Genomic DNA, 10408 nt, shown 5'->3' with positions numbered 1-10408 from the left:
ATATTATTGTAATAACTTTGTATGGTTACATGGTTAGTAAGTTTACTGTGGTGATCACATCATAAAAAATACAAACATTGAATCACTATGTTGTACACTGAAACTAATATAGTACTGAATGTCAACTATACTTTAATTAAAAATTAAGTTAAAAAACAGAAAAAAGTTAATGAGCCATTGTGAGACAAATTTCCATCTTTTTAAAAATATATATTTTATTTATTTTTAGAGAGAGGGGAAGGGAAGGAGAAAGAGTGGGAGAGAACCATCAATGTGTGGTTACCTCTCATGTATCACCTACTGGGGACCTGGCCCGCAAACCTAGGCATGTGCCCTGAGAATCGAACCAGTGACCCTTTGCTTCACAGGCTCATGGCCAATCCACTGAGCTACACCAGCCAGGGCAAATTTCCTTCTTTCTCATACCATTGATGCTGAAGAGGAACAATTACAAAAATAATAAAATGATAAAAATTTTAGAATAAAGTATTTTGAGAGTAAGTTACAAAGATATTCTTTTACAAAAATAGTACAATAATCAAAATCAGACCGTGAACATTTACATAATAATATTACCTAAATTAAGAACTTCTTCAAATTTTGCCAACTATGCAAATTGCACTACAATTTTATGACCAGGAAAGACACAATCTCAATTCTCTTCTGGACTGTGTACAGGACAGCTGGTGAACTGAAGCTGAGAGCAGAGTGAAATCTAGAGATGAAGTTTTACAGAGGGGGTTTCCGCAGGCATTGGGCCTCCTCTGCCAGCCCCAGGCCCCAGTGATACCACCTTCCTCTTTCTTCAGGCTCCCCCCAAACTCCCTTGTAACATTCCACACCTTGGATGTTGCCATAATCATTGTCCTCTAAATAAACTTTACCTGGGACTGATGGTCCCAAGGCAGTGGCCCCAGGACTCTCCCACGACTTTACCACCTGACTCACCTTGGAGGACTCACAGAGCTCCGTCATTATATACATTAAATTGCTGTCTCACAACCCACAAGAGTTGGGGGGACCCCAGAGATGACCTTTTTTCATCTTCCCATTGACAGTTGAGCAATGGTGGCTCAGAGAATGCTGAGACTATTAGGGGAAGAGCTGGGAGGCCTTCCCATTGGCTGCCTCTTAGGCCTGGTGTTGTCCCCACACATCACGGAGCTGGTCCAAACTCCCACCCCACAGGGAAGTCACAACTGCACACGTGTGGAGCGGGGGTGTGGGTGGTGATGGAGGTGGTAAGGGATGACACCTCAGGGAAGACCTGTGCTTTCCTTGGGGGTTTATGGATGGATGGGTTCTTTTTGAGGCTGCAAACTGGAGTCCATCTACCTGAATGTGGAGGCTGTAAACACACACCGGGAGAAGCCTGAGGTAAGTGAGAGACTCTGTGGTTAAGTGGACATATGGCAAAAGCACCCTCCCGCAGTGAAAGGCCACCCCAGTTCTACAGACATTGGGTGTTTCACACCATCAAGTAGGCAGCCAGTGCCCAGAAATGCTGGAATCACAGCCCAGACTTGGAGGCACCACGGAGATGCAGGGCTAGAGCAGCCCCTGCCAAAAGGCCCCAGGCTGAGATTCCCCAGGACTGGCCTGGGAAAAAGGTCAGAATCCGGGCTCAGCTGGAAGAGAGCATAGCAGTGAGGACAGCAGACCAGGAACGGGTTGGGGCTCCACACTGCTGTCTCCTTCCTATTAATGTTGGGCTTTCTCCTCTCTGAATGTGGACATCACCTGAGAATGCGAGAAGCCCTGGACACCATCCCTGCCCACTACTTAGTCCTTCCCAGGAGGCTGAATTGCTTTTGCTCTTGCTTCCTTTTACTTCAGGAACTGCTTCTGCCCTTGCTCACATGCTTAGTTACCACCAAGCCTCTGAGGAAGTTATGACCTAACTTACTCTTCTGAGGGCTCAGCAGGTCAAGCCAGTTACTTGCTAAATTTTTGTTTTTAAAGCAACAAAGTTTCCTTTCTCCCTGCACAAGGGAAGAGGCCATTGTAAGGCCTCCATTGTCTATTAAGACATTGTCTCTGAGATGTAGTCCTGGTCCTGTGGGAGTGGGGATTGTGGAGCCTTTCTAGAGGAACAGGATCTTCAGAGGTGAGACCCGTGGAACCATCCCTTTAAGGACACTGTGGCTAGGGGTTTGAGATCTTTCTCACACAGATTTTAGTACCTGACTCATAGTGTTTGTTCTGTGCTTCTACTCCTGCCCCCATCCTGAAGTTATTTCATTTTCCACATGGATAATACAACCAACACCCTGGAGTCCCAGGAACATTATCTCTAGGAACTGTTCATTTCTTTCCCTTTCAACCACCTACTCTCTGGACCTTGTCATTACCTGGAATTTTACCTTCTGTCTCAAATACAACTGTCTGACCATCTACACTCCTTCTCATTATGTCATCTCTTTTAATGTCACTCTGAGACACCTAGAAGCATATCTTTCACACATGAAGCACTAAAGTGATATTTTCTAAATAAGTCATACTAGTTGTTGGACTTCATCAACACTGAAGTTCGTCAATCCTTCCTTTGTTTTTCAATCCATTAGCTAATCTACCCACATTTCCACCTGCTGAAAGCTGATATGCCCCTTAGTCTAGAACTGAGGCACTGTCTTTCCCATATAAACATGTTGAGCTCTCCCCAAACATAGGAAAAAAGGGGAGCACATTCAATTCACTCTGCAGTTTCAACGTTTATTTCTGATACCAAAACTTGACAGCACACAAGGGGGGAAAAAGTAATAAACAAGGAACGGCAAATAAAATTATTTTGCATGCCACTTTCAGTCAACAGGATGTGGCTCTCTACATAGCTGTGTTTAGAAGGAATCTGGGCTTCATCCTCATTTGGGGAAAGACTACTGCAACGGATTGGCAATATCTGTGAACACAAGAAAGAAACAAATTTTAAATCAATGATATATATCAAATAGTAAGGAATATAAATACCAAACAATGCTTCCCCATACTTTTTTCACCTCCCCACCATTAGTTTACTGATTGCCAGCTTATGCATATAAATGCATCCCCATGAACCATACATAAATAGCTACCAATGACACTAGCTACCCAGTCCGAAGTGATATACCTACCCAACATCTCACTCTACCCAGAAGAAACCAATGGCACCAAAGTTGGCAGCAAAGTTGGCACTGGCTGTACCACCAGGGCCAATGATGGGGCCAGTGAAGGTCTGAGGAAATCTGGAGCGGGCATTCTGGTGATATCTGGCCCAGAAGGTAAATGGGATTCTGGACCAAGGATCTCCAAAATCTCCTTCCTCATCCCAGGTCAGCAGCTCAAACTCAATGTCATCCCAGCTCCAGGGCCCAGATACAGCCTCATCTCCAATCCCCATGCGGGTTCTCGCCTCAGCACGAGCCTCGGCCTCAGCTGCAGCAGCATCTAGAGCATCCAAGGCCTCATCTGCGGCCTCCATAAACTGTGCAGTCCAGTCACGAGGGTCTCTCTTCTGAACCTGAGATGAGAAATAGAATATATAACAAAACCCATAATAGTATTAGTTAATATTTATGAAGCTCCTACTATATGGAGGTCTGTCCAGAAGGTTTCCACCCATGTACTATGAAAAAGAGACATTTATTGAAGAAGATACAAGATACAAAAAACATTGTACATAGGATAATGATGCCTCAGTCCCCTTCAAAGTAGGCACCTTGGGACCTCACACAGTTCTTCCAATTGCCATCAGGTGCCCCATCATATTTTCCTGAATCTCATCAACAGTCTGAAATCTCTTCCCTTTCAAAGGTGCTTGTAGTTTTAGGAAAAGCCAGAAGTCACAGGGCACCAAATCTGGGCTGTACCAGGGGTTAGTCACCTGGGTGATTAGATGTTTTGCCAAAAAGTTCTGGATGTGATGCATGAGCAAGTGTGTTGTGGTGACGAAGCTGACAATCACCAGTTGCCCATAGCTGCAGGCTTCTGAATCACCCAAATAATTTCCACAGAGGAATGTTCAAGCTTAATGCAAAATTTGATGCATATTTGTTGCTCTACTTGCTCACTCATTTTGAATGCAACAACCACACAGTACACATGCTCACTGAATGGCATCTGCTGCCTGCTCTGACTAGTACGGTGAAGTCATCGTTGTTTACGTATGTGCATTCCAGTCCACTCTTCTTGGCTGCCAGGTTATATCATTGTTGCACAAACTGTTCTTGTTATATTAACAACGGCTGCATTTTTTCTGGACAGAGCTTGCATATTTAGCATTCTACTTTGTGCTATTGTTTCCTTAATAACAACAAAAAGTCTACCAGTATCGACTATGTGCAATACCTGAGATCTCATTCTTGCTCTGCACCATTCCCAGCCAGCCATACCTCACCCCATCAAGTCTAGAGCAATTCCTCTATTACCTCTGCAATGAATCTCAGCACTTTCATCTTGCTAGTCTCATGGTACGAACGGAGGCCCCAGAGGAATTCATACTCAGGAGGGTTGCTGTTGGGCACTCGTCTATAATCCAGGTACCTTAGAAAGAGCAAAAAGATTTTTGTTTCTATCAAGGTAGAATGGTAGTCCATCAATGAACATAATCCTAGAGTTTGAAACCCCAGATTTCAGGTAGCAACTCCCCCAAGACTCATTCCTACACACAATCAGTGTATTTACCCTTTAATACTCAGGCCTTAAAATTCCTGTGTTAGTGCTTCTACACTTAGAAATCATCTAGAGCTTCAGGGGGCTTGTATAGGGTCATAGAATGGACAACACTCAACCTCACGGCCTCTGTCACAGCTATAGCACCAGGTTCTTATAATCTTGTCAGTGAGCCACAGATAGGCCTGTTGCACTGATTACACTGCAGTGCAAAAGCCTCAACTACATCTAACCTTGGACACATTGACCGTGGGGATGGTGGATAAGCTTCACTTGCAAGATAACTACACTATAGAAATTTAACCACAAGGAGTATACTAAGTTAAGTATTTCTGACTGTGTATGTTTTCTGTGTGTGTATATATTTAGTGTAAAAAATGAGTGTGAGAAGAACTTTCGGAGGCTGACCAGCACACAGAAATCAAGACTAGATAAAGTCCCTTAGGCAACACTTACTTTTGCTTTACAAACTCATAAGTGAGAAGTTTCCTCAGATCTCCAAGGAGAGGATGTCTCACCCTGCAAGTAAAAAAAGGAACCCATAATCAGAGACTAGGATATTGCCCCACAAAAGAAAAGAGCTTTCCACAACAGAGGTCAGAGATGGGAAAAGAGGCAGAGGGTTCATGACTATTTCCCTATCCACCCAGCTCATATTCTTGGGCTCTGTACCTCCCCATACCCACTAGAACACCAGGCTGATGTAATCCTGGGACCATCCTCTGTTGTCAAAGGATGGTATAAACAGGCAAGAGATGAGAGAGCCCAATCATACCCAGGACGCAGTCCCATCTTGCGTAGTGCCTCCCAGAGGACAGCTGCAGTGGGAGGCAAGGGGAGACAAGGGATGGAAAATGAGCATGGAAATCAGGCTGTAGCCAACCCCCAGCAGCAGCTCCAGGCACTCACCTTCACTGGCACGGTTGCCATTCATAAAGATGACACCCAAAATCACTAAGAGGAGACCCAGCTTGGGTGTGTCTTTGGTCCTAAAGGAGTACAAAAAGAAGATGCGTTCAGCAGCCATTTTCACGAGACACTCCAGACAGCATCTAGCTTCCCTAGTGTTCCTCAGCTAGGGGACAATTATACTCTAACTCTGCCCATGACCCTACTATGTGACCCTGAGTCTTGGATCCTGACCTACTTCCAGAAGAAAAAGCACCACTGAGAAAGGCAATGTTCCACCTCCTTTCCCATCTTACGTTCCCAGTATGCCAGCCAGGGACTCGGGGGTACTGATGAGAATATACAGGTGTTCTTCCTTGTCAATTTCCTTCAGTTGAATCCCAAATTTCTACAGGGAAAGGAAAACAGACTATGAAATTACAAAACCTAGCATAAGCTGCCCATACTTGGTTGCTCACCTTCCTGGGAGACTTGCCCTAAACTCCCGATAGAAATACCGTGAGTCTCTGAAATCAAGACTTTCCCCATCACTCCTGTGCCTTAGGAACTGCCTTCTTACCTTCTCCAGTACAAAGCATGCACGTTCAATGATTTCTGGATAAACATCAGTGTATTCACGGATGATATCCCTCAGCATTTCTGTAGGACAAAAGAGGGAGCGCCTCAGCTGAGCAGGGGTCACAGAGCTGCAGCCCCTTTGATAGCTCTGCTAAGAAAACAATCAGGGTCCTCAAAGGCGAAAAAGAAAGAAATTGGCCATGGAAGGAGAGGACTAAGGGGATGGGACTTATATATAAGCAAAGGTATGTCCATAGAGCATGGGGTGTGGGGAAGGGCAGAGCTCCAGGAGAGGACACTGGATGCCTACCTGAGCGTTTGATGGGCACCTTTGTGTAATCTTTAAGCATCAGGTACTTGACCAACTTATTCGCCTAGGAGAGGAAAAGGAAATCTTTTCAGTCTTAAGATATTTACATAAAATTTAGTTGAGTTATAGATGGAAGGATGGCAAAGAGCGAGAGAGGGGAGATATGAGTGGGGAGTAAGAATGCTTACTCTTTCCTGAAGAAGGGCCACATCTCGGGGCTGTGAGGCACCCATGTTCTGTGAGGCACGTGAGTTGGGAGAGGGGCGCAGGTTTGGTGAGGGTCGCAGGTTCTGCCAGTCAGGTGGGACTGGCCAATCGGTGGGGATCCAGTCAGGTGGGAGCGGCCAGTCGGTGGGAAGTGGCCAGTCGGGTGGTAGTGGCCAGTCAGATGGTAGCTGCCAATCAGGAGGGCCTTGCCAATCTGGAGGACCCTGCCATCCAGGTGGGGTCTGCCATCCAGGTGGGGTCTGCCACCCAGGTGGACTCTGCCAGGCCAATGGGTTTGGCCAGACAACTGGACCAGGCCAGACGATGGGATTTGGCCAGATCACTGGGTTCTGCCAGATCACTGGGTTCGGCCAGATCACTGGGTTCTGCCAAGCGACTGGGTTTTGCCAGGCTGGTGGGGTCTGCCTAGCTTGGGGGCCCTGACGTGCTGGTGGGGTCTGCCTGGCCGGCTGGTTTTGCCAGCCCGATGGGTTCTGCCAGGCCAATGGGGTCTGCCAAAGCACATTGGGAGGTGCTCCAGGTGGGTTCTGAGAGGTAACTGGAACAGCTGCTGACCTCCAGGTCCCTGCAGGCAGTGGGGCCCGCCTGTGATCCCCACTGCTGTTCTCTTCCATATTCAAGTTATTAATCTGCATCACCAGAGAGAAGGAAGGTCCAGGATTACCAGTTGTTTCTGTGTCCTCACCCTATCTATTCCAGGAAGGCCCCTTAAAACCATCACCTGTAGTGACAGCCTGACCCACTAGCCAATGGTCACCCTGACTCCTGGGCTTGTCTTTCACTGTGTTCCAGGAAGGAGTTTCACCTCTGAACCAGGCCAAGATCAACCCAAGGGTGGGGTCTGAAGCTGTTCTTCCTATGTCCAACACTGGCTCTGCTTGTACCACCCTGGACAAATCACTCAAGTCACTTCATCTCTCTAGGACTTAGTTTCCTTCTCTGTAAAACTGAGACTATGATCCCTAAGTGATATGAGGTACCTTAAGATTTAATGAGTGAGATAACCTGTGTGAGTGCCTAGCTCAAGACCTAACACATGGTGGCTACTATCAAAATGTAAACTTAATTACATACAGGTTGTACATATTACATCTCATCTCCCCATCAGTCTGTAGACACTCAGAGGGCAGGAATTACCACATTCACCTTATCAACCCCTATAATATAGCGGAATACAGGCAGATATGAACATAGATATAGAAACCTCTATATCTATATATTGATTTCATTTTTAGAACAAATAACCTCAGAGAAGAAAGGAGAGAACCCAAGTCAGAGTGGAGCTAGCAGTGATCTCACCTTGCGGGTCCTCTTGCCCCGAATTATCGTCCTGGACTCCAGATTCTGAGCCTGGGAACCATCTGCTGATGTCTGTGCAGCTGCACCATCAGATTCAGAGATACCTGGGTCAGCCTCTATGTCAGCCTGGGAAGTGGCCATCTTGGTTTGGGTGGCATTCTGGATCTGAGTATCAGCTGTTGGGGCCTTAGTGGTATCATTCCAAGCCTTGAAGGCTGTCTTATGCTGAGTGTTTGACATTTCACTGGCATTGAAAGACTGAGAGAAATTGTAAGTGGCATTTGGACCCACCTTAGTAGTGGCATTCTGGGCCTTGAAGGCCTTCTCAGACTTGTTGGCAGTTAACTCATTGGTTGCTGCCTGGGAAAAATCATAGGCAGCATTTGGGCCATCTGGGGTAGCATTCTGGGTCACAAAGGCTGCTTTAGGTGGCATCTCCTTGGCATTAAGAGCCTGAGAGAAATCATAGGCAGCATTTGGGCCTTTTGTGGCGGCATTCTGGGCCTTAAAGGCTTCTTTAGGCCTAGCTGCAGCTGCTGAAACCTGATTATCAGGTTTCTCACTGGCTGTTGGGGGCTGTAAACTCTGGGGACTAGAATTTTGCCCGCAGGCAGCTGCAGGAGCATGGTTGGTAGGTGGAGCCTCTGAGATCTGGATGGCCTCCATCAGGGTCTGCATAAGCAAGGTGCTGTCTTCTACAGAGGCCTCATCCTGTAAAATACAGGGGGGGAAAGTTAAAATCTCTGGGCCTCTGAAGGGCGAGCTGAAGGGTAGGAGGAGCAGCGCAGGGGAGGTGCAGGCAGGGGGCTGGTGCAAACAGAGGAGGGCTGAGGAAGAGAGCCAGACCACTGAGGAGGGGGACACAGTGATATCAAAATGTCTGGTAGGGGCTGAGTAGGGTGGGGGCTAAAATAAGGGTGGAGTGGGAAGAGGAGAGAGCTTTAGGTGAAGGGAGGGGTGGTCAAGCAGTGAGATTAGAGCAAAGAAGAATGGTGTGACTTAAGAGCTCTTGACGGGGTGGTGGAAACCTCAGGAGGAGTTGAGGAGAATAAGGGGGGTCGCAGGGAGTGGGGAATGGAAGGCGAGTGGGAGGGTGGAGGTGGGTGGTTGGGGAAGGGGGCGGCAGACTGCTCTACACCCTCAGGACTAAGGGAAAAAATGGTTCCTTATCCAACCCGCATTCTCTGGGCAGACTGCCCTGACTGCTAACAGGGTCTCCCCTCTCTATGAGCAAGGGACTGATGGCTGAAAAGGGACGCCCCTCCCCCCTCGATAAACACTGGGAATCTGAAAGACAGTGGAGTCCAGGCATCAAGAGGGCGTGCAAAGGGGCCCAGGGGCAACTGTCCGCTGGGGAAATGGGGAGGGGGGTAGAGATCTCACCTGTAAGTCCAGGGGGCCCGCACCACAGTCCATTTTCTGAGCCATGGCTCCAGTCCCTCTGGCAAGAGCAGAGCCTGGGGGTTGTGGAGGAGCTGGACGTTATACTACGGAGGGCAAATACGGAGAACCAAATCTGGGGGTGGGGTGTTTAGGGTTTGATTGTGGGGACTCTTGAGGTGCTGAATGTGAGGGGAGCGGACTGGATCCATGGGGCAGTGAATGGGTGTCCAGATGGAGGTTCTGAATCCCGCGGAGCTACTGAAGGGGAGAAGCTTCAAATCGGGATTCAGAGAGCAGATAAAGTCTGAATCTACAGGGATTGGGAATCTCATTTGGGAAACTGAATGGAGGTTTCGAATGAGAAGGAATGGTATAATAGTACAGATCGAGGACCAGAAATCTGTGGAGATTCTGGACGATGGGAAGGTTTCAGGGAGAGAGAGAACAGGGGTTCTGAATAAGGGAGGACCAGGGGAAGGGTGCGAATCAGGGCTTGGGGAGTGGAAGGGGGATCAAAATTTGGGGTAAAGGGATCCGGATGAAAAATGGGGGGCCCGCACCAGGGGGCAAGTGCCCTGCCTGGGGGCTATTTCTCACCTTGCCTCAGGCCCCAACTCCAACCCCCTCGTCGCCTCCCTTCTTCGCGACTCAAGAGGATCGGGATTGCAGTGCTCGGCTCTCACCAACCGCACCCTCTCCTTGTCCAGGAGAAAATGCCAGCGCGGCAGCTAGGACGACCCCGCCTCTTCGCCTAATACACCACCCACCGCCTCACAAGGTTGTGCGCATGCGCAACAGCTGACCGACCAAATAAGAGTCCCGCCGACTTTCCCAACAAAAGCCTCGTTCTGTATGCCGTGATGCGCATGTGCAGCCGGAGGCAGTTCCGCCCCTCTGCCAACACACCATCCCACCACCAACCAGGTCTATGGCACACGACGGTTCCTCCCCTTCTACTACATCCCCTCCCCCGAACAGATGCACTGTGCCTCTAAGTCCCACCCCTTGCCCCCCACAGCCCCCTACCTTTTCCGCACTGCGTCTCATTTCTGTCCTCCCCCTTTGATGGCCCCT

At 48.2% G+C, this 10408-nt stretch overlaps 1 protein-coding gene across 2 annotated transcripts; it reads right to left on the bottom strand.

The window, feature by feature from the left end:
- Positions 1–2691: 2691 nt before the first annotated feature.
- Positions 2692–10131, bottom strand: MAGED1 (MAGE family member D1). 2 transcript variants are annotated; one of them, XM_037153732.2, is made up of 13 exons: positions 9932–10131; positions 9335–9438; positions 7952–8662; positions 6613–7281; positions 6425–6488; positions 6116–6195; positions 5853–5944; positions 5557–5636; positions 5423–5465; positions 5104–5166; positions 4404–4518; positions 3111–3496; positions 2692–2899 (listed from the first exon to the last, which is right to left on the bottom strand). In XM_037153732.2, the coding sequence occupies exons 2-12, from the start codon at positions 9377–9379 to the stop codon at positions 3119–3121; spliced, it is 2340 nt and encodes a 779-aa protein (XP_037009627.2). In that variant the 5' UTR covers positions 9380–9438; positions 9932–10131; the 3' UTR covers positions 2692–2899; positions 3111–3118. The 2 variants fall into 2 exon arrangements, with proteins under 2 accessions (XP_037009627.2, XP_053526804.1); XM_053670829.1 differs by having other exon boundaries at positions 9335–9408.
- Positions 10132–10408: the final 277 nt, after the last annotated feature.

This window comes from Artibeus jamaicensis, unplaced genomic scaffold (genome assembly GCF_021234435.1).
Source record: "Artibeus jamaicensis isolate MK-2021 breed Jamaican fruit bat unplaced genomic scaffold, CSHL_Jam_final contig_1769, whole genome shotgun sequence".
Taxonomy (NCBI): Eukaryota; Metazoa; Chordata; class Mammalia; order Chiroptera; family Phyllostomidae; genus Artibeus; species Artibeus jamaicensis.
Note: the sequence above shows the minus strand (reverse complement) of the source record. Positions and strands in the feature narration are given on the sequence as shown.